Below are 21,468 nucleotides of genomic sequence, written 5' to 3'. Positions count from 1 at the left end.
ACGATAGCAGGAGGGGGAGACAGAATAGTACCCTGGCTATTTGTAGTTTGCTAGAGGACGTCTGTCCTGTTCAGCCAGAGGGGCATGGGACAAGGCTGCCAGCACTGTCTGGGTTCATGCAAGTGCTCTGTCTGTCTGAGTCACTGGTGTGGCCATCCACATATGTATGCACATACATGATGTACAGGTGTGTTTGTGCTTGTGCCTACTGGGAATGAAAGCTCAGCCTGGCCCCCGGCTGGAGCTGAGGGTGCGGAGCTGTGGCTGCCTCCTTTGGGCTGTCACATCTGGCACAGTACACTTTCCACAGCAGCATCATGTTTAAGATCCAGCTACTACAATTCTCAGTGAGGATCTGGCGGTATTTCCACTTGACAGAGTTGTGGCCCTTTCTGCCAGAAAGCATGCAAAAAGAAGAAAACAGAGATCGCTGCTGATGCAGAGATTATTGTCCATGACTTTATTCCTCATTAAATGTTTCTGTGCGTCTGTATTCTCCTGAAAACAGCGAGAGCGATGCTCAGCTCCCATCTGTTTCGTCTATGTAGGTCACTTTCCTGGGCTCTTGCCGAGCTGCTCTTCAGGCAGGGTTGGGCAGCAGCAGAGCTGACAGCGGAGCCGCAGCCTGAGGCTCGTCCTGCAAGTGCCCCTGCACGCCGGCTGCTGGCAGCCTTCGGGCACACTCCATGTCCCTGCAAGTCACCACCGCTCTAATTGTGGCAGGGCCAAACTGAGGCCATGCCCCAACAGCCTCTCAGAAGCGCTTTGTTTGCAGAAGCCGCAGAGATTTCAAGATTTTTTTTTTCCTTCCTTTGAAACGTGCTCTTCTGCCTGCTGCTCCCGTCCCCGCCGGGCGGGCTGTCCCGGACAGAAGCCGGGCACCGGGGGGCGCTCCGGGACCGGCCGCAGCACGGGGACCGCCGCATCCATCCCCAGAGCCAGGCCGGGCTGCAGCAGCTACGGGGGACCTGCAGCATGGCAGAGCTCCTCGGATGTTCTCCTCCTCTGTCCCTTACCTGCTCAGGCTCGGACCACCCTCACCCCCTGCTTTTCATTCACTGCTGGCAGGGCAACGCGCTCCAACAGCGTGAGCGCGAGGGGAGGAACGTGCCAGGACCACAAGAAGTACTGCAGAATGGAAAGCAGGAGGTGGGAGAGGATCTCTCAGACATGCATTAACCGAGTCCCCCTTCCGCATGCCTGCTGTATAACAGTGCATTGCCTGCAGATGCCCAATGATGTACCGCCTCAGTTAAGCTCCTCCTCGTGATGCACTTCCATTTTCATTGCCCTTTGCACTACCTAAAAAGCTCCTAGCTCTAGTCTGGCTTTCCTATCTCCCACCACGTGGCTGTAAGCAAAGCCCCAGCACACGGCCTAAAAATTTCCCATGTGAAGAGGGAGCTGCTCTGCTCCACATGTAACAGGCAGCAGTCAATTACCAGTTCCCACAGGCAGAGAGGCTCAAAACCAGCACTTTACCAGGCCTGCCTGGAAAGATCAGCTCACTGGTGGGACAGCCGGGTGCTCCGGCACCTGCAGGAATAGACGCACACAAAGCACCACGGACCCAGAAGAGAGCTGCAATGGGAAAGACGAAAGGTGCTTTGGGGCATGCTCTAAGCAAGAGCTATAATGACAAAGCACAGGTTGAACCTGTGCAATGCCTATTGGAGCAATTTAACAAAGAAAACCCAAACCACCAACCACAACAACCCACAAACAAGACAGAAAACCCAAGCCATGTTACTCTCTTGCAGCCAGCTAGAGAGGCCAGGAGTGAGAGCTCACCAGAAGTGAGTATGCTAGTTCTGTACACGCCTTGTCCTTAATCACTTCCAAATAAGATCCAAGACACTTTTTTTTTTTTTTTAGTTTCCCTTTCATTTATTGTTCAATATGGGACATAGGTGAGGTAAGGTGTCTCACAAAGGTCTAAGCTACCAGGCCCCTTGCTGATGGGCCTGAAGGATGCAGAACATGGTGGATCCTTCTTCCTCCCCCAGTACTAGTGGCCATCTCTACCTGTAGCACTGCAGACAAAGGGGGAGGCAATGGCCAAGTTGACTGTGAGCTCTAAAAGCTCAACAGAAAACCAAGGATTTTGCCAATTCAGAGACTGTTGAGACACTGCTGAGACAGGCTCACACTAACAGGACTCCAACAAGGTGGTGGGGGTTAGCAGCACAGCTAGAACAATGACCGTGGTTGGGGGGGAAAGCCTCAGAAGAGGCCTCTGTACTTAGACATGTGCAATGAAAGGTCCCTTCTTGCTTCTGTTTCTTGCTTTTAACCGTTAAGGGACTGCTCCTCATTGGCTGCGCTTCAGTGTTTTGCGTTGATAATATCCACAAACTCTGGCTTGAGAGAAGCTCCGCCAACAAGAAAGCCATCCACGTCATGCTGAGAGGCCAGCTCCTTACAGTTGCTGCCAGTGACTGAACCTAAGGAGGAAACAGTATTTTAAGAGATGAGCAGAGAACAGTATTTTTAACAGATGTAGGCAGCCTGAAGCTGTAACAGTTACTGCTTCATGCTCTGCCAGTCTCCTATTTCCTCATTAGCAGAGCAGTGCTGTACAACTGCAGCAATAAGCAGAGAATCTAAGTGCTTCCTGCACTGGAAAGGGGCTTCAGACTCATTTACCTCCATAGATGATCCTAGTTGATTGAGCAACAGCATCAGACACATGGCTTTTAAGCCACCCCCTCAGCTTCTCATGAACTTCCTGAGCCTGCAATGGAACAGAAAGAGTCCCACTGAGGACTGGACCATTTTGCATACAGACAGAACGGTCTTGTTCCATCTTCAGGCAGGATCTCTGGAACAGGAAGGGTCGGTCAGCCATTTTGTCAGCCACCTTTCCCCTGCTCATACCTGTTGGGGGGTTGCAGTTTTACCAGTTCCAATAGCCCAAACCGGCTCATAGGCAAGAACCACTTTACTCCAGTCCTTCACGTTATCTGGGGAGAAAGGAGAAGGTGTAAGCAAGCACAGTACTTCATGGTGGGAAGGGCAGACCTGGAAAGCTTTCTGGAACATGCAGACCTTCTATTAACATGACCATTACTGTGTGAACACTCACAGCAACGTATCTGCAAGCCTTCCAGAAAGGCCAGGAACAGGCAGTTAAGGCCATAATGGGCATTTTTCCCTTCGGACACACGCAAAATAGCGAATTTCTTCCCTTACCAGCAATAGCCTTGGTCTGTTCAAAAACCACTTTCTCTGTTATGCCAGCTTCTCTCTCATCCAGCTTCTCTCCAATGCAGGCAATGACACCAAGGCCCTCAGCTAGAGCATGAGCCACCTTCTGCCCGATCAGCTGGGAATGGAAGAGAAATAAGGCAAGTGACAGTCACACCTAGTCCTGTTCCTGTCTTTCCCACAAACTGCTCATCCCTCCAGCCTTCACAGGCATATCTGATCTGTACCATCTCTCCATCCAATGGTCTCTCACCTCATCAGACTCCCCAAAAACATGCCTTCGCTCTGAGTGACCCAGAATCACCCATGCAGCTCCGATATCTTTGATCATTGCTGGGCTGAGGAGAAAGGATATGAGAGTATTAACTCACATCTCTGGAGGCAACAAACTTTGCAGAGCCACGCTGGCTTTGCACTTCTCTTTGGGCTCACCTAATCTCTCCTGTGAAAGCACCCTTTGGCACCTTATAACAGTTCTGTGCTGCAACTCCAATCTTTGCATCAAGCTTCTGACGGGCAAAGTCAAGGTAGATTGAAGGGGCTCCACAAACCACCTCTGGAAGGCAGAGAAAAAGGTCACTTTCAAGAAGAACTGGGGCAGAAACCGCACCCAACCCCTGGGCCTGAAGACCAGCCCTAAGAGGTCATCATTTCCTTCCCTACCCTCTGCCGGGAAGGCTCAGCATGCGTGACATTTGGGGGACCTGCTGCAGCATCAGAAAGCAGGAATATCTCTGCTATCCGATGCCTCGACAGCAGAGGAAACCCTTTCCAGCAGCCAGATAGGTGAGATCAGGCAGAGAGGCAGGCCCCTCAGCCGGTTCACGCAGGGTCCCTTGGAAACAGCCCAACCAAGAAACCGGGCAAGAATCCTGCCCCGCTGCGGAGGCTGTGCTGAACCGGGGGAGAAAAGGGCAGCATCGGGTTACACCTGGGATTATAACCGGGCCGGGATCGAGGCAGGGCAAGCAGCACGGTCTGGTGGCACAGCCTGAGCGACCCCAGCTGAGACGCTGCACCCTGCGCCCCTTCGCGGGGCAGGGGGGCGCCTCCAGGAGCGATAGCGGTGGGGACGGGGCTACGGGCGGCCAAAGGCCCGCGGGGACGGGGCCGCCTCAGCGCCGTGAGGGAGCCCCGGGGGAGGCCGGGGAAGGAGGCCCGAGCCCGAGCCCGAGCCCGCCCAGGAGGCCGGGGCCCGGCTCCCCCCCGCCGCCCGCGGTACCGGAGGGGCTGCGCTGCCCTTCAGCGCCCGGGATCCGGTGTCGCGGTATTTTTAGCGCGGTTATATTTACGTTTATATTTAGGCCCCCCCGCCGCCCTCTGACATTTCCCGCAGCCGGGCCGGGCCGTGCCGGGGCTGCCGCGCGGTACGTGCGCGACGTGCGGCCGCGCCCTCACCGGTGTCGGCCGAGAGCTTGGCGCCGTTCAGCGTGTGGATCAGCTCGCCCAGGCTCTTCTTGTCGCCGTTCATCTTCCAGTTGCCCCCCACGAAGAACTTCCTGGGCGCCATGGCGGGAGGAGGAGGCGGCGGGCGGGCGGCAACCGGCACCGGTCACAGCCGAAGGTCAGTGGCGGCGCGCGGCCCGCGGCGGCCCCTTTTATAGCCCGGCGGCGGCCGAAGCCACGCCCCCTGCCCGAAGCCACGCCCCCCACCGCGGCGCGGCGGGCTGAGGGCGGCGCGCGCCGAGGCCGTTGGTGGGGGGGGGGGGAGGGGCAGGGAGCCCCTCAGCGTCCCCTCACGCCGCGCGGGGTCTCGTCGCCACACCGCACACAGAGCGAGGCGGCAAGCAACGGGGCGTTATTTCGGCTTTTATTTCGTCCCTCGTGTATTTTGGCATGTGCAGGGCACGCTACTCGCGGCCCCGGTTGCCTCCCGCGCTGCTCGCCCCGTCAGGGAGGGCAGGCGGGAGGAACCGAACCCCCCCCCCCCGGTACAAGCCGCACGCACACACAATTCCCCCTTTCCCCCTTCAGACAGCGAGGAGGTGGCGTCGTCCCACCAAGCAGCAAAGCACGAGGGCTGTGTGTCACAGGGTGGGGACAGTGAGGGCATTTCCTACAGAAACTGATTATTTTTCCCACCCCCCCTCCCTCCCAACCCCCTTCACTCACGTCCCCGGGGGCTCCGGCCCCCAGTCAGGGAACTCGTTTCCGCCTTTGTCTCCATGGGGTGAGCATGAAGGGAAGAGTGGGGTAAGAGGAGATGGACCCTGCTCTTATCCTCACCGCCCCCACTGCTGCCCCCCTCTGCCTTCAGCCCGCTTTCCCCCCTCCGCACGCAGCGAGAGGATGTTCTAGCTGGGAATCCGCTGGTAGAAGTAGATGTAGCCCAGATCCTTGGGGGGCTTCTCAGAAGCACAGACTTTCTGGTCGTTGTAGATCACCCACCTGCAACAGGCAGAAGGGGGGAGCTCAGGGATGCTGTTGCGTGGCAAAGATGCCATGCGAGTCCCTGCTCGCTTCCCCCCAAGCCTTCGGAAGAAACAGCACAGGACAATGACTGAAATAAAGCTTTACCACAAAGTCCCCTTATGCTGTCAAAATCCCTCTTACCTGCCATCTTTCTTGATGTGACAAACGTAGTGGCCGCACATAGTCGAAGTGCCCATGTGGCTGATGAAGGCAAACAGCTGATATTCTTGACAGGAAGAGGGAAAACAGGAGTTATCAGAGAAAGAGGAAAGGCTTCACACCCTCAAAAACCCTCTCTCTAGAGAATTCCTGATGTGTGAGACCTGAAGGAAGCTCTCGTGGGTCTTAAAAATGGGACACTGCCAAGTGTGACTGTGAGAGTTTGGTCTCAAGGCCAAACATGGAGGGAAATAGGAGAAGGCAACTTCCATTCAGCCTTCTCCCTTCAAAGTGTTTATTTGGCTCAGGTATGTTGGATGGGTAATGGTGAGGATTCCACCTCCCTGTGGTGTCCAGCTGCCATGCAACACTGGGATTGATTCTGCAAATGGACTGGAACTTGCTTTTAAAACAGAAGCCTGAGGATCAGAAAGGCCTCTAGATAAGATGGGGAGAAAGAAGCACCATCTTTCACTTGATGGCTCTTCCTTTGCCTCTTTCTTCCCAGCTTCTAGGTAATGCCTGGCCTAAAGGGTTTCAGCCCTACATTTGCCATCCTTCTGTTCTGTTCAGCTCCCACCACCTAAGTAACCAGCCCAGTCTATGGGAGCGGCTGCTGCTAAAACCTATGGATTTACTGCATTAATTAGGGAGGATAAGGCCATGCTGAGTTTGCATCCCAAAATCGACATTCCTACTGCTTGGAACTCACTTCCAGGCCCATCGCGCACTTTAGGACCAACAGGGACAGATTCAGAGATGGAGTCTGCTGCTGAGCGTCCCTCTGAGATATCCATAGCAGCTTCCGCATCGAGGTCATCAATGTGACTAAAGATCCAATCCACAGCACGCTCCAGGCTGTTGTTCTGGAAGGCAAAGGCAAAGACTGTGAGCTTGCAGATGCCTGTTCCTGAGAACATCATTTCACTCTGATGTCACCCGTGACTCTCACCGTTGCTCTAAGCGCTTTCATAGCCTGGTCCCGGGAGAAGCCCATTGAGACAATGGTGGCCACACTGTCTTCTGAAGGAGGGTCTGGACAAGCAATAGTTGACCCTGGTCCACTGGATCCCGGGAGAACTAATGGGTTGGCAAAGTCTGCAGCAGAAAACAGAACACAGCTCAGAGCGGTTAGATCCCTCCAAAAGGGAGGCAGTCTGAGGTTCAAACTACTTGAGATTTCCACTGCTGAAGTGGGTCAGGAAGTACAATGACCCAGATGCCATAGGCTTTGACGTGGCCACGTGGTCTCATACCTGGATCGTCCATGTGTGACATGACCCAGTTCATGGCAGCCTCGACCCCACTGTTCCCCGTGTAATACACGGCTTTGCGGCAGGCGTCCATGGGAAAGCCCATCTCCACTAGCTGTATGATCACTGACTCATCCAGCATGGGGGCTGTGGGAAGACAGAGATTAGAGCCACCCACTCCCACCCAAGTCCTGCCTGCTTCATTTTGTGCAGTCCCATACAGTCCCCCAAGCCATCATTTCCTGGCTTTGTTTCACACGAGTTCTGGCTCTGCTCTCCTCATCCTTTGCAAACTTTCTTCTTCAAAAGTGCAGGCTCACTCGCAGGTAATCCAGGGAACAAAGGGATTCATCGCATGAACTCAGCAGCACAGGCTCTTCCCTAGCCTTCAAGCCCTACCCTGTGCTGTGTTTTGTGAAAACAGAATACCTCTGCCAATTAAACCTCAGCTCTGCCCCCTCTAATGCACTAGACATGCCACATCCCAATCTTCCACAGTACAGGAATGAACAAACTCCCTTGCATAACAGGCATGCAAGGGAGGCAGCCGGCATTCGCTGACAGAGGGACAGGGAAAGTCTGAGCAAGTGGAAACCGCTAGGATTGGAGACAAGACAAGGAGAGCAAGGAAACGAGTCAGGCATCAGGAAAAGAGGAGGAGAATCACTAACATGTCGGAGAGGAGAAGTGAGGGGAGCAGAAGGAGTCGTCGTCCTCGTTGCCATAGAACCCCAGGCTACCTTTGGGCTCGTCTGGTGTCACCAGTGGGGGCGCGATGTCTGGCATTTCTTCCTCTCCATCTTGCAGCCCTGTTCCCTGCAGTGCAGAGATATCCAGCTCCTCTGGCATTTCAATGGAGACATCTGCAAGACACAGTGCTGCTCAGCCTGCCTATAAGGCCAGAAACAAAAGACTCCATTGGGAGATCTAGAAGGGTAAGTCTACCCTGCTGGGGATACAACATGCTAGCCTGAACCTCCTTTTGGGACAGTTACTTCCCTTTTTGCAGTACCAACCACAATACCCATATCTGACACCCAATACCTTATGTGCTCTGTACTTCTTGTCCTTCTTACCAAGCTTTTTGGGCACCCAATCCAGACCAAAAGTGAATTTCTTGATCTGGATCACCAAATAATCTGGGAAAGAGGCGAACCGTGTTGTTCTGAAAGAGATTAACATCACAGCTAGTTTTTACACTTTGTCAGCACTGATTGAGGACATCTAGTTGGTTCAAGAAATCAGTGAGTGGGGTGGAGGCCTGTCCGAAGGCAGAGAGAAACAGAACTGCGCAGCTCTCCTATGATGAGCTTACAGCTCCTCAAACACAAAGCAATTTCTAAAGCAGATGCTCTGACCAAATGAGATGGAATGAAGCATTTACAAAATCTTGGGGAATAAGGAAAAAATAGTATGTTCTCTATCTCTCAACCCTGCATTTTACAAGCTTCCTCAGATTTTAGTATTAATTAAAATAATTAAAGTCTAATCCTTAAGGAACGCAGTGGAAATAACATCTTTTATTAGACCGACAGGTAAAGCTGCAAAAAGTGACAAGCTTTCAAGTGCAAGAGTGCTTCTTCAGATATGAAGTGGAAGCAGCAAATTTTAAGCTAACAATGACTGAATTTGATCGAATGTTATTTAGTTAGACAATTTAAGGGAAAGGGTGTTTGGCATCTCTGAAACAGAGGAGAACGTTTGTGAAGGGAGAAACAATCATAAGAGAAACAGATACTTATTATCAGGGAATAATCGTAACATTGTAAAATTAACTTAAGCAATGGTATCCATAAGAATGTAATTCTTACAAAGCGTGTGAACACAATTCACTATTTAAAAGCAAAACAATGTTATTTTTCAAAGTGACCGTTTTACTGACTGTTCATTTTTAGTAGCTATTGCTTAATAGTAGTATAATTGCTATAAAAACACATTCCATTCTATGGATTTACTGGATTCTTTCAGGACTACTCTTTCATTGCAGAAGAACAGTCAGTAGCATCACAGAAGGAAGCTGCTTAAGTCTGTAAAGTTAGACTTTTGCACTACTGCACGTGCTGCTGACAGCAAGGCAAATTAAAGCTGTATTTTAAGCCCTGCTATTAGCATTGAAGTTAGCATCCTTTAAAATAACTCAGGTGTCCGCTATACCCAGTGTTTTGCTCAAACTTTACCAGCTAAAAACTTCCCTTAGAGAGAGTTTGGAGACCACGCAGGGCTGGTGCTGCCACACCCTGTACTGATTTTAAAGCTAAATTCTGAACTAAGAATAAAAGCTGCCAATTTTCTGGAATATCAATCTGTTTTTGTAGCCCGTCAGCAACTGAAATCTGCTGGTAAGCATTTCACTAGCGCTGCTGTTGTGCCCACTGTAATCCTTCCAGGGCAAACACTCCAGCACTGCTGAACTGGTTCGCTTCTGTTTCAGTGTTCTACGGATACAGGAGCTGGAAGACCGCAAACCCTGGGTAATGCTCCTTCCTCAAACAATGCAAAGAAGTTCCCAAAGATGTAGCCAGTTTGCCATAGCCTAGCTAGTTATACACACACATACACGCACACTCACTTGAGAGCCACAGACTTGGCCTGCAAGGCTGTGCTCCAGAAATCATCCACCTGTTCTGGAGCTCCATAGGCCTCTAGGCAGGAGCTGAAAGGCACCTTGGCTCGCACCAGCTCAGGCAGTGGCTGCTTCTCCTCCTCTGCCTGCCGCTTCTTCTCCTCGTATTCCAGTAGTTCATCTAGAGAATAAGGCACAGGAATCAAGGACCACCTCTAGGTACTAACAAAATAACTGGTATAAGCTACACCCAGAGGCAGAATAGGCCTACAAATACACGTCCTAAAGAACGCAGCACAGAGTTGACAACATCTCCTAGTGAGCACTGCTCTGCAACTTTGCTGTTAAATCATAGGCCACCCTGAAGTGTAGGAGGGAAAGGCTCTAAAGGGCCGTCACTGTGTCATACCACCTCTGCAGAAATCAGCCCAATCCCACAAAAGCAGGTGAAGGATCTGGCTTCAGAAGTGGCAAAGCAATACCTTGAGGAAGTCCCTTTCCCATTTAAGGAGTTCTGTAAGAAATGTACGATATCCGACCATAATGTTTGCTACTATTCTGGCCTCAGCACATTACTGACCTTTGTTGAGTGCAGCATCCATGGGCACAGGTAGCTGCATGATATAGTCCACACGCTGCGTATATTTCACCTTTTCTGTGGCCAGGCACTTCAGCTTTTCCTCCACCAGAAAACGAAAGACCTCATTGGGGTTCTCCGAGCTGCGGCAGTTCCTCTGAACAAGGGAGAGGTCAGAAGGGTAGATGTAACATTGGAATGGTAGGAATAATTATCTACAGCAGCAGCAGTTCCATGCAGGACACAGCTAAAGAGCATTCATTTCTTTATCCAGTCCACTGGAAAAGACAGCAAACTAAAGCCATTTTCTGTACCCCAGGAACAAATACCATTCTGGCTCCTAAACACAACAATTTGCATCTCCAGCTATGCCATTGCTTGGAGGAATTTCTTGGGAATCAGCCCAGAAAATCTGGCTAAACATCTCCTTCTTCTCCCACAGGTGCTACCTGCCTCCTTTTCCCTGTGTCCTCTCCCTCTCTCTGCTCCAAATGCCACCTTCTCGCCTCCATATCTCACCCCCCTCTTCCAGCAGGAAGACAAAGCCAGGCTTTTCCAAAACTACAGATACAAACTCGACCGTTACCTCCACCATGTTGATGAAGTGCAGAAAGAACTCCTGGGCGTCCTGCTGTCGGTTAGTGGAAAACTCTGGGTGTCCCTTTCCGATGAGGGACTTAAACATGCGTGGAGCAATGCCATTTTGCACACCCTGCAAAGAACAAGGTGGAAGAGGAAGGCGGTCATAATTTGCCAAGCACGTGTCGTGGCACGCAACACTCTACTCTTAGCCATGCTCTTCAAGTGACAGGGCCCTGGCACAAGCCCCACGACATGTCTTCAGAAATGGTTCTCCCTCCTCCCCGTCACACACATCGTGCGGGTACCGCACCCAGGTCTCACCTTCTGGTCAGGCTGCTGTTCCCCTTCTGCAGAAACCGGCTTTGAATACTCCCCAGACAGCAGCCCGTGACCCAGTTTGGCTCTGGAATGATGAAGTCACTGTTAGCACCAACCTGCATTCTTCGATCCCTCACACTCCAGGAGCCACAACAACCCATCCAGCTTTAACACCGACGTGACTGTCCATGTCACAGAAATCAGCTTTCCCGGCTGCACCGGCCAAGATTGTCTTGTCTTGGTCTGCTCTCTCTGGTTCCATGAGACATCACCCACTGGAAAGTTAGTAGGACTTCTGGGCATGAAACTCAGCTATTGTTTGCACCGTGGGGATAAAGGAACAGCTTCCTTTTCCCCACAGAAGGGCTGCCAGTGCTGAGCCCTACAGCAGCCGTGTAACAGCCACACGATTCTGCAGCCTGACATGGGTAAAGTAGCAGTGTATCTTACAGGCTGCACAGGAGACAACAGGGCACACTGAAATTGCCTGAGCCAGAAATAGCATTGCTGTGAGCAGACTGATCACATTTTCCCGAGGGAAAGGTTAAGAATAACTGCATGAGGCACTTAGCGGACAACAGTAACGTTCAATTGATTTCCTCCTACGCCCAGACCCTCCTCTTATTCCACCTCACTCCAATTCTTCCCCATCACGGTTGCCACTTGTCTGGAACCAAACCCTACCAATTCATCCCTTTGCCCAGGAAAAAAATCTTTCTGGCTCTTTCTCAATTCCCTCCTAACCGAACACCTCACCCCAGACTGTCCAAATTTAGGATCTTCCCTTACCTCTGGACTCTCTTCCACAAATGCCACCTTCCACTCCTCCATCCCAAACCTCCACATACTGCTTTGCTGTTTTAGAGCAGATGTAGGAGAGAATCCATGTATTTAAAATGAAACACCCTCTGAAATGCTGTGTTCCTTCTTCTGTGCATTCTCCTACTATTGCCTGCACAAGATCTCTTGCAGGAAGCCTCCTTAAGCATATGTAAGTTATCCACTGAGGGAGAATTTTTCTAAATCTATGTATTTCTTTGCTCTTGTCCCTCCATTGCAGAAAGCAAGCAATTTTTTTGCTGTTACGCAGATTGAATATGCCTACCAGAAATCCCCCCGTGGTAACAAATGGTACTGCATTTTCCACATACTACATTTAAGAGCCTCTCATGAGCACTGAGGTAAACCCTGCTCTCCCCATCTAGGGCTATCAGCAGAACTTTCTTGGCATAGATCCTTATTGATCGCTGAGGATCAGCGTGTCTGGGGATGGACGTGGAAACAAAGAGGCAAGGCTTGAGGGAGAAACCTGCAGCAAAGCAGAGGAGACGCACCCAGGCAGCCTCGGCCTTCCTTCTCCCACCAAAAGTCTACGTACACTTGTGTGCTGAAGTCCTGTGTGGGGTCCGACGGTGCGCTTTGGAATATCTTCTCCAGCTTGTCCACATACCTGCAAAACAAAACAGAGCAATCTGAAGGACGCACGGATTCATCTAGTAAAGACACAGTTCTGAGTCTGACTCCTGCAACAGAAGCTCACAGCTCTAGGAGACTTCTGTACTGATCCCAGGGGATCCCAGGCCAGTGGAAACGAGAAGAGATTAAGCTCACTTACTTTCTCTGGAAGTCTGGGATACTGAACAGCACCTGCATCACAGAATTGAGGTAGCAACTGTTGCCCAGGTTACGGATACCAGTGTACCCAGGCCCAAAGAGGGGCTTGAGCTGCACACCAGACTCCTGGATGAGCTCCCACTCCCCAATGCGTTGATTCATGTCTATTTCCAGTTCTGTCATTGTCTTGTCTGTCTGTGGAGGGGAAGAACGGGAAAAAAATCTCAATGAAGACTCAAGTGAACATCTGAGGTATGAAAAGGGCAATACAGTAGAGAAACATTAAGGGTTGAATTAATCCTGTTTGATTAAATTAGAAGAGGAGGAAGATATAATAATTCTTTTAAAATATTTGAATATCTGGGATGGAAGGAGGAATGCTAAGAAACATAAGAGAAATCTGAACTATCCTCTAAAAAGGGGCATGGAAATCACACACCAACACTAAATATAAGGAGCAAAGCTAGGAGCCTGGGCACCTTCCTGCCTAGAGTACTGACACAGAACCACAAGGAAATAAACCTCAGAGACATGGAAGAAAGGCAAAAAAGGCAGTGGAAGAACAGAGGCAGACCAGTCAACTCTCTACCTGATAAAAAAAGAGTTTCCTCATCAGGAATGGTTCTGCATGGCTACAGAAAGCTGGGATCCAGCTATGAAATCTTAGACTTGCTTCTCTCCCCCTCTGGGCCTACACAGGAACTCCCCCTCACCTTCTGCATCTTGAGCATGTCAATCCCAAAGTGAGCAAGGTGTTCTGCCAGGTTGGGATCCAACACCATGTCATCCTCATCGTAGGAGTAGACGTCTGTGCAGGAACACAAAGGAAAAGGAAAGATTTACGGCCTGCGATCTAAAATTCACTCTGGATGAAGAGAACTGGGAGATTTGACAGAGTGAGCAGTTGGATTTTCCTCTCTCTTTTTTTTCAGGAGAGTAGCCAACAGAGTGAATACTGAAATTCCTCCAAAACACGTGACAAGACAAACAACTTTCTCATTGATCAAGATATAGAGTTACACGTATGCCTGAAGTAAGGAAAGTGGGTTACTATGCTACTCTCTACTCAGGTTTTCGACACAAAATCCTTTGATAAATTTAGGCAAATCCCACCCCACCAAGCAATCTGGAAACTGTTCTAAAATCCTTCAGAGTACAAGGGAGGGAAAGAGGAAGGCAAGGTTTTATCTGCTGGTTCTTTGCCTGCCACAGGAAGCAGGTCAGAGTGGGAAAGTTAAACCTTCCCGGTCATAACACAGGCAATACCAGCCTGGTACCTGGAAATCCTCCCTTACTTGCCTTGTCAGAGCCCACAGTCAGCCTGAGTGGCGCCTGGCATCTATAACCCTCACTGGATCCCCCTTCTCACCAGCCCCATCAGGAGTAATTGTTCCCAGTTTCACAGCCAGTGGGTAGCCAGTTTCCCGGTAATGTTCGACCGCGTGATTGTTGCCACCACTGCCATCGAAATAGCGCCGACCACAAAGGATGGCTCCATCGGTCATGTTCAGCCACAGGTTCTCCCTCATGTCACACTTGCTGCACTTCCAGCCACTGTTGACAAGAAACGGAGGAAAAGAGCTGTTAGGGTGAAAACCTTTGGGTTCTGCCTCCCAAGCCCTCTCCGCTACTACCCACTTATACCAGAGCATAAGCAAAGGTTTCTGTGATCTCATTTCTCTTTTACTTCAGAACACCGAATGTCCTGAAATACCTTAGTTTGCCCCTTCCCCTGAATTTACTATGACGAGGCACATTCAGACACAGGGCAAGGCCTCACAAAAGAAATCCCATCTTCTGCTGCAGTTCTAGGACAGGAGAAGGTGGTGATCAGGGTGGATCTGGGTTACAGAGCAGTACAGCTGCTTTCAGTACTACGCTCACCATGGTGGGATGCGGACATCATTCTGAAGCTGGTGCAGGGAAAAAGCGTGTTTGGAAATACGTCGAACCTCCCCATCCCAAGCCTGCACCTCCTGCTTCCGTGAGGCTGAATCTGCTGTCAGGATGGCCTCCACCGCACTGGCAATCTAGAATTAGAATAGTGGGGGGAAAAAAAAGTGAAGGGCGCAAAAAAAGAAGCTTCCAGTGCCACAGAACTCCACGTTTAGGCTCAGACCTACACGTCAGTTGCAGAAAGGCAGTGTTCAGGAGCCTCGCCATAGACCAGGACTCTGCACTATAAAGCACTGCTTAAGTGCTTTATAAAAGCGTTGAGTAATCCTGCTTACTCCAGACCGAGACTTCACAGCAGCTCCGCAGGATCACTTTTACAGGGCAGCAGTTCTTTCACCATAGTGGTGCGTTTCCTCCCCACCGACAGAAAACACAGCCCTTCACCCAAACGTACCCTGTCTCTGACCATGTCAGGGAGTCCCTCCAGCCCATCACGGGGAATATCCAAATGCTCTGGTAAAATAACTATTTTTACATCTTCATCATATTCAAACTTTTCCTCTGTGATGTCAAATCCACCTTCTACACCTACAGGAAGAAAAAACGTTGTGGTAACGGGTAGAACCAAATAGCTTGCAAGGCTCCTTTGCCCATGGCTTACGTGAAGTAAGGCACCATGACTAAGGCAAAACGCTAGATCAGTGATCCACAACCTGTCTTCCGTGTCTGGATCATAAAATTGCTGCCATAGGTGTGGATTTTACAGAAGCAAATAGAAGCCTAGTGACAATGGGCTTGCTTTTACCAGCTGTTTTTACAGACACTTAGAAGGAAACTCCAGACCCTGCCTACAACCAGAAAAAAAAGACCTGTTCATCCTTCACAGTACACCCAAGATGATGAACGGAGACACGCACAAAGAGATCACCTTCTAACCCCGCGTGAAGGTCTAGCCTATCAGCATCCTTAAGGAGCCTGGCTCTGCTTCTTGTCTCTTCCAGAAAGGACAGTTCAACGCCCTGACCTCAAACAAGGAGAACCAGGGGTTCTCTTGGGAGCAGAACACGCAGAATTACAGAAAAAGTCTTAGGAAAGGCACAGTGCTAGTATTTTCTCTTGCCCACCTAGCCGTGCTTTCCAGAGATTGCAACAAAAATGGAGGTTCTATACACAACAGCTTATTTGCCAGTTGTCAAGAGTCACCAAAAAGTTACATTCGCAATGGAGGGCACAGTCTCTGATTTATGTAGGTACTCACAATAAAACAAAACAAACAAACAAAAAACAAAACAACAACAAAAAACTCTTGCAAAACGATATAAAAAAAATCAAAAAACAATTTCTCTTGCAACTCTCCCTATCTATAATGTTTAGACTATGCACAAACTGCCACGCTTGGATGCAGATGCTGCAAGCCTGAATGACTTTAGGAATACCTGAAAAATCACCGGCATAACACAACAACACATGCAAATAATCCATTTCTGCGCCTCTTCAGCACATCCCAGAGAGATCTCCTGTCATCACTTCATCGAGTAAAGCAACACACAATCCTTCTGCATATCACACAAATCCTGAACTCTAAAGAAAGTGAAACAGACTGCTGAAGTCCACCAGGCTGCTGCTACGCAAGGCACAGCTAGGGAAAAAGTGAGCAAGAAGCAAGACTGACGTGGTACAGGTTCTGGATTTCCCTCTAGTGGTCAGTCTCCACCAGGCCAGGAACCTGTTACTGCTAAGAACGTTCCTGTCGTCTGCTTTATAGACCTCCGTAACGGTTCAGAAATTACCAGCCGAGACTGCCCCAAACAAGAAGCATCTTCACTGATTCTCATGACAGCTTTTTCAGCTGGTGCAAAAGAGTAATGGAACATCAGCACCGTCCTTCCAAAAAGGGACTTGCTTTTAGTATTTAAAGTCCTCATCTGTTTCCTCCAGTACCAACCTTGTATTTCAAAGAACTATCTAGCCAAAAACGTTAATACAGCATTTGCCAGTAATTTCTTCCCTTTCTATACAAACAACACTAGTTCAAATTTTGAGAAGTTTAAAAAATACCTTTTCTATCAGAAACTTCAAACTTATTTTTTTCGAGCTTGCACATTATTTTCAAACTCACTTCTGACCCACACTGGATACATGCGTATTAAACAACAGCCCCACGCGGCTGATGTGCACACCCCAGCTGAGTCAGGCACACAGAGTTACGAGAGAAGGCAAAACACGTTTATCTACAGAAAACATGATGCATTTTTGAACACAGGGCAAAATCTCAACAACTGTTCTGCAGTAGCTGCCCACCTAAGACGTACTAGAGGGCATTAAGTTTGAATTCAGTTGGGGATGCTAGCTTCGAGCAGCCTAGAAGGGGAAAGGGAAAAGAGGCTTGCTACGAGGCCAGACAGCTCCAAAGGACTGGTCCGAAAGGACAAGAAATACACGGCGCACAAGCGCTTTCTTACCTATAGCCAAGCGAGTCGGTTTTTTCCTTGGGGGGTCCCCAGCACTGGAATTAGCATCTTCTTCCTTCTATTTCATCGAAAAGAAACAGGGATATAGAGTTAGGGGGCCGGGCATGCTGTGGCAAGCCTTAAGGACTGACGTTAAGCTACTGTGAAGACGGAAAGAGGCCAGGCAGAAATTGCTCGGGCAATCCACGCAACAATTCAACAGAAGTAGGGCTGAAGACCCGGTGAATCCCAACTCACCAGGAAAAGATAATGATTATACGTGTTGGTTATATCTGATTGAAGACAGAGACGTATCCCACGTCTTAATTTCAAGACAAGTTTGACTTTATTTTCCAGTACCACCGCCCCACTTTTACTTTATTTATTTATTTATTTATTTATTTATTTTTTACCGGTTTACGTGTTCTTTTGAGGTGCAGGTAGACCCGCTGGCCCGTTTTCTGGTAGTGCTTCTCCACGTACTGCTTCCCGAAGCCCAGGAAGGTGTTCATGCAGATGTACAAGCCGCCATCCGACTCCTGGAAGGCAGAAGAGCCGAGGAACTGCGGGGAGGCGGCGAGGCACGTCGGGACGGCCACCCCCGGGAGCGCTGCTGGTTATTCGCTCGGTAACGCCCCGGAGCCCCCGGTCCCGGCCGGAGGGAGGGGCAGGGATGCCGGCGGGGTGGGGACGGCCGGCGCGGGGCCCACTGCCATCTTAATGACACAGCACCGGCTCGCCGCCCGCCCGCCGCGCCCCGGCACGCCGCCAGCCCGCCGGGGGAGCGCGGCCCCGGCCCGGCCCGGCCCGACCCCGGCCCGCTCCCCGCTGACGGGGGCCGGGCCCGGACCCGCCGGGCTGCCCACGCCCGCCGCCGCCCGGGGACTACAGCTCCCGGCATGCCTCGGCCGGGAGGGGCTCGCCGCGGGGCACGCTGGGTGTCGTAGTCCCGCGCCGCCCCGCTTGCCGCCCGGCCGCGCGGCGCCCCGCCCGCGGCGGGACCACAAGTCCCGTGGCGCCCCGCGCGGGCGGCACCCCCCCCGCCGCCCGGGTGGGCCGGGAGCGGGACGGAGCGGAGGGGAGCCCGGCGAGCGGCGGGGGCCGGCCGCGGGGGGCGCTTACCGGCGTGTCGAAGGAGAAGGCGCACTCGTCCTTGTGGACCCGGTCGCCGGCCTTGGGCACGCGGATGGACGGCAGCACCGAGAGCAGCGCCTCGCTCAGCTCCGCCATGACAGCGGCTCACTGCGGCCCCGCCCGCGGCCACACCCCAACCAATGAGCGCCCGCCGCGGCTCCGGCCAATCCCGGCGGGGCGCGGGGGCGCGGCCGGCGGGCGGGGGGCGGGGCCTCGCGCGGAGCGCGGGCCAATGGGGCGGCGCGGCGGGCGGCGCGCGGGAGATTTGAATCGCGGCGGCGGCGGCGGGCGGCGGCAGCGCGGGGCCGCCATGGGCGCCTCCGGCAGCGCCCCCGCCACCCCCGCGCCGCCCCGTGGCCGGCGCCCCGAGCACGTCCGCGACCCGCGCTCCCCCAGCGCCGGCATCCTGCGCACCCCCATCGAGGTACGGCCCCGCTCCCCTCCTCCCCGCGCCGCCCCGCGCTGCCGGCCCCGCCTCAGCGCCCGCTGCTTCCCCCCGCAGGTGCTGAGCTCCCCCCCCGCCGGCGGCAGCCCCCAGCCCGGCCCCGCAGCGGAGGCGGCCGGCCCGGCCGCGGACCCCCGCTCGCCGACGCCCGGCATCTCGCGCACGCCCATGAAGGACGCGCTGAGCGGTGAGTGCGGCCGCGCGCCGCGGGGCAGCGCCCCCAGCACCGGGGGCGCCCCGGCGGGGCTCTGACCGCCGCCTCCCCCCGCGCAGACAGCGTGGAGCGCCTGGTGAAGCAGCTCAGCGAGGCCTTCGGCGTCCAGACCGAGCCGCCGGCAGCCGCCCGGACCCGCCAGGAGCCGGCAGCAGCCCCCGGGAGAGAGGCGGAGCGGCCCCCATCGCCCGGAGGGTGCTGCGAGGCCACCCCGCGGGCCCCACGCCCCGCCGGGACGGCTCCGGCCGCGGGTAAGTGCGGGGCGGGGGGTGCCGGTGTCCCCTGGGCTGCGGGGGGGAGCGGGTGGGGCTGGTGGTGCGAGGGGGTCAGGGCCCTGCGCATCTCCTGCAGCACGCGCAGGGCTGGCTTCCTTGCAGACGCTTGGCCTTTGTCCCTTCCTTCCAGCTCAGCAGCCTCCAACCTCCTCGAGCAGCCTGTCCTTACCGCTCTGTAACTGGTAGGCCGGAGGCTCCTCTGGGAATTGTTCTCTTACCTCGCTGGCTTCTATCGGGAATTGAAAAGTTACGTCCTTAGTCTGCAGTCAAAATTAAAATATAAATGTACAGGAGTGCTCTTCCCCTGTCTGAGGCAGGCTTGCAGTTTTCGAGATTTATTCAAGGGGACCTTGCAGATTCTCCTTGTGGATTTGCTGGGGATAGAAGATGGGAAACGCATCCAAGTGTTATGACTGTCTCTTTAACGTAGATCATGCTTCAGAAAGCTGCTGAGCATCTCATATGAGCAATGTCTGAGAGTGCTGGGGCTCTTCTGTGCGGAGCAGGGAATGCTCAGGGATCTTAATTGATATGTGAGGGGAGGGTGTAAAGAGGGTGAAGCCAGGCTCTTTTCACTGGTGCTCAGTGCAAGGATAAGAGGCAATGGGCACAGACTGAAACACAAGAGGTTCTGTCACTGGAACAGGTTACCTGGTGAGACTGCTGAGGCTCCCTCCTTTGAGATCTTCAAAAGCTGCCTGGGCATGGTCCTGGGCAACCTGTTCTAGGTGGTAATGCTTGAGCAGGAGGGCTGGACCAGATAGTCATTAAGGTTGGAAAAGACCTTCAAGAGCATCTGGTCCAGCCATCCCCCGAGCACCAATATCACCCACTAAACCACGTCCCTCAGTACCAGGTCCAACCTTTCCTTGAACACCCCCAGAGATGGTGACTACCACTTCCCTGGGCCACCTGTTTCAATGCTGGATGACTTTCTGAGAAGAAATGTCTCCTAATGTCACCTCCAGAGATCCCTCAGCCTTTATCTCGTTCTGATCTTTTTACTTCTTGGATAACATTCTTTGTGGAAGCAAGCAGACTAGATTGTATATGTCAGGAGGCACTTAAAATCCAGGACCCAACAGCTTTATTGTGACATGCTGACTTGTTTCCTTCTATCACTAGGAAGCAAGTATGCAAGACGTAAGGCTGGCAACAAAATCATGGTAACATCTGGAGGAAATGGCCGATCTCCCTTCAGTGTCCTACAAGATGATAATTCCCCCAGTGCTTCTGCCCCTCGCCAGGTAAAGCCTAATGCCTCATACTGTGGGAGGGAGAATGGGCTGAAATAATTCCTTAAATGTCCGTATGGCTCTAGGCTGGAGCTGTGGCCTCCTGTGCCCATAGAACCTGGTGACTTTTCACGTATTTTTCTGTGGGGCAATCTTGTCCCTAGATCCCTTCAGAAACTTGTTCATGTCTGTATCTTCTACTTTACCACAATATTACCCCTTTCAGTGCATCCTTTTTCTTATTATGCTCTAGTAAAAAGTCCATCACTCTCAAATACTGGAGTGACTGGCATTGTCAGACTAAGCTGAATGTCCTGAAAATGGATTGTGTTTTACTGAGAACTTACTAACCTTCCATTGTGTTTCACATTGTTTACTTTCTCCCTTCTCTAGGTTAATAGGCATGTGTTGGGAGAGAACCTTGGGGAGAAGGAAACAGCGGCAGCAGATCTGAGCAGGAACCTCAAAGCTGGGAACTGTCCTTGGAGCGACTTGAACAAAGAGAACCAACAGTGTCCTTTCGTGGAGAACTAGAGACTTCCTTTCCCAGGATCTTGCTGTAATTTGCTTCTGTGCTTTGAGAATCTTCCTGGGTGAGGAATCCTGCAGTAGACTGGAACTCCAGACTTGTCACTTTTTACCTCTCTGTGTTGGGGGTGGAGGGGGAAGGGAAAGAGCCTTCTGTCATAGCTTTGCATGTGCTATGTACAGTACAAGCTTTGGCTCTCTGTATGTTGGCTGTATTGACTGTACAGTTCTTGCCTGTAACAAATAAATTTATAAACCCTTGCTGTGACTCTGTCTGTCTTGATAGAAGACTTGGAGCACCCTGCTTTCCCGGTGCACCATGTCATCCTCGGACCAAGATTCAGGAACTAATAGTTCAGCCTTCCATTAGCTCTAATGCTCAGCTTTGTCTGTCCATAACAACCAGGGTAGAGCTGAAACTTCTGGGAAGGGTATGGTCCATGTACTACAGAGTGGTCTGGGGAGCTACAGCTTGCAAGCATCAGGACTAATTGACTGTTCTCAGCCAGAGCATAGGTGAACGCCTTCCCCAGGGACTTAGAGGCAGAAGAATGCCTGTGTATGAGATCCTCTCAGGAGAGGATCAGTAGGCAGTATTCACAGGAG

General features: G+C 52.1%; 4 protein-coding genes across 6 annotated transcripts in view; 2 read left to right on the top strand and 2 right to left on the bottom strand.

Annotated features, from left to right (window-relative positions):
- Positions 1 to 21,468, top strand: part of PHB2 (prohibitin 2) — a 171,761-nt gene that overhangs the window by 76,533 nt on the left and 73,760 nt on the right. The gene's annotated exons all lie outside the window — the stretch shown is intronic.
- On the bottom strand, positions 1,859 to 4,942 carry TPI1 (triosephosphate isomerase 1). Its single transcript, XM_080554141.1, has 7 exons — positions 4,606 to 4,942; positions 3,640 to 3,763; positions 3,461 to 3,545; positions 3,193 to 3,325; positions 2,878 to 2,963; positions 2,647 to 2,734; positions 1,859 to 2,444 (listed from the first exon to the last, which is right to left on the bottom strand). Exons 1-7 carry the CDS (start codon positions 4,715 to 4,717, stop codon positions 2,326 to 2,328), a joined length of 747 nt encoding a protein of 248 aa, XP_080410267.1. The 5' UTR covers positions 4,718 to 4,942; the 3' UTR covers positions 1,859 to 2,325.
- Positions 5,003 to 18,306, bottom strand: USP5 (ubiquitin specific peptidase 5). 2 transcript variants are annotated; one of them, XM_080553790.1, is made up of 20 exons: positions 18,154 to 18,306; positions 17,445 to 17,570; positions 17,044 to 17,110; positions 15,036 to 15,169; positions 14,570 to 14,715; positions 14,055 to 14,239; positions 13,399 to 13,493; positions 12,687 to 12,880; positions 12,450 to 12,521; positions 11,075 to 11,156; positions 10,758 to 10,883; positions 10,175 to 10,328; positions 9,601 to 9,775; positions 8,108 to 8,196; positions 7,703 to 7,894; positions 7,035 to 7,178; positions 6,731 to 6,876; positions 6,491 to 6,644; positions 5,761 to 5,845; positions 5,003 to 5,595 (listed from the first exon to the last, which is right to left on the bottom strand). In XM_080553790.1, exons 1-20 carry the CDS (start codon positions 18,259 to 18,261, stop codon positions 5,502 to 5,504), a joined length of 2,568 nt encoding a protein of 855 aa, XP_080409916.1. In that variant the 5' UTR covers positions 18,262 to 18,306; the 3' UTR covers positions 5,003 to 5,501. The 2 variants fall into 2 exon arrangements, with proteins under 2 accessions (XP_080409916.1, XP_080409917.1); XM_080553791.1 differs by having other exon boundaries at positions 7,772 to 7,894.
- On the top strand, positions 18,435 to 21,123 carry CDCA3 (cell division cycle associated 3). The gene is made up of 5 exons (XM_080553999.1): positions 18,435 to 18,589; positions 18,668 to 18,797; positions 18,884 to 19,075; positions 20,225 to 20,346; positions 20,728 to 21,123. The coding sequence occupies exons 1-5, from the start codon at positions 18,476 to 18,478 to the stop codon at positions 20,866 to 20,868; spliced, it is 699 nt and encodes a 232-aa protein (XP_080410125.1). The 5' UTR covers positions 18,435 to 18,475; the 3' UTR covers positions 20,869 to 21,123.

Source organism: Anser brachyrhynchus, assembly GCF_964034855.1.
Source record: "Anser brachyrhynchus genome assembly, chromosome: 1".
Lineage (NCBI taxonomy): Eukaryota > Metazoa > Chordata > Aves > Anseriformes > Anatidae > Anser > Anser brachyrhynchus.
This window is presented reverse-complemented; position numbering and strand designations above follow the sequence as displayed.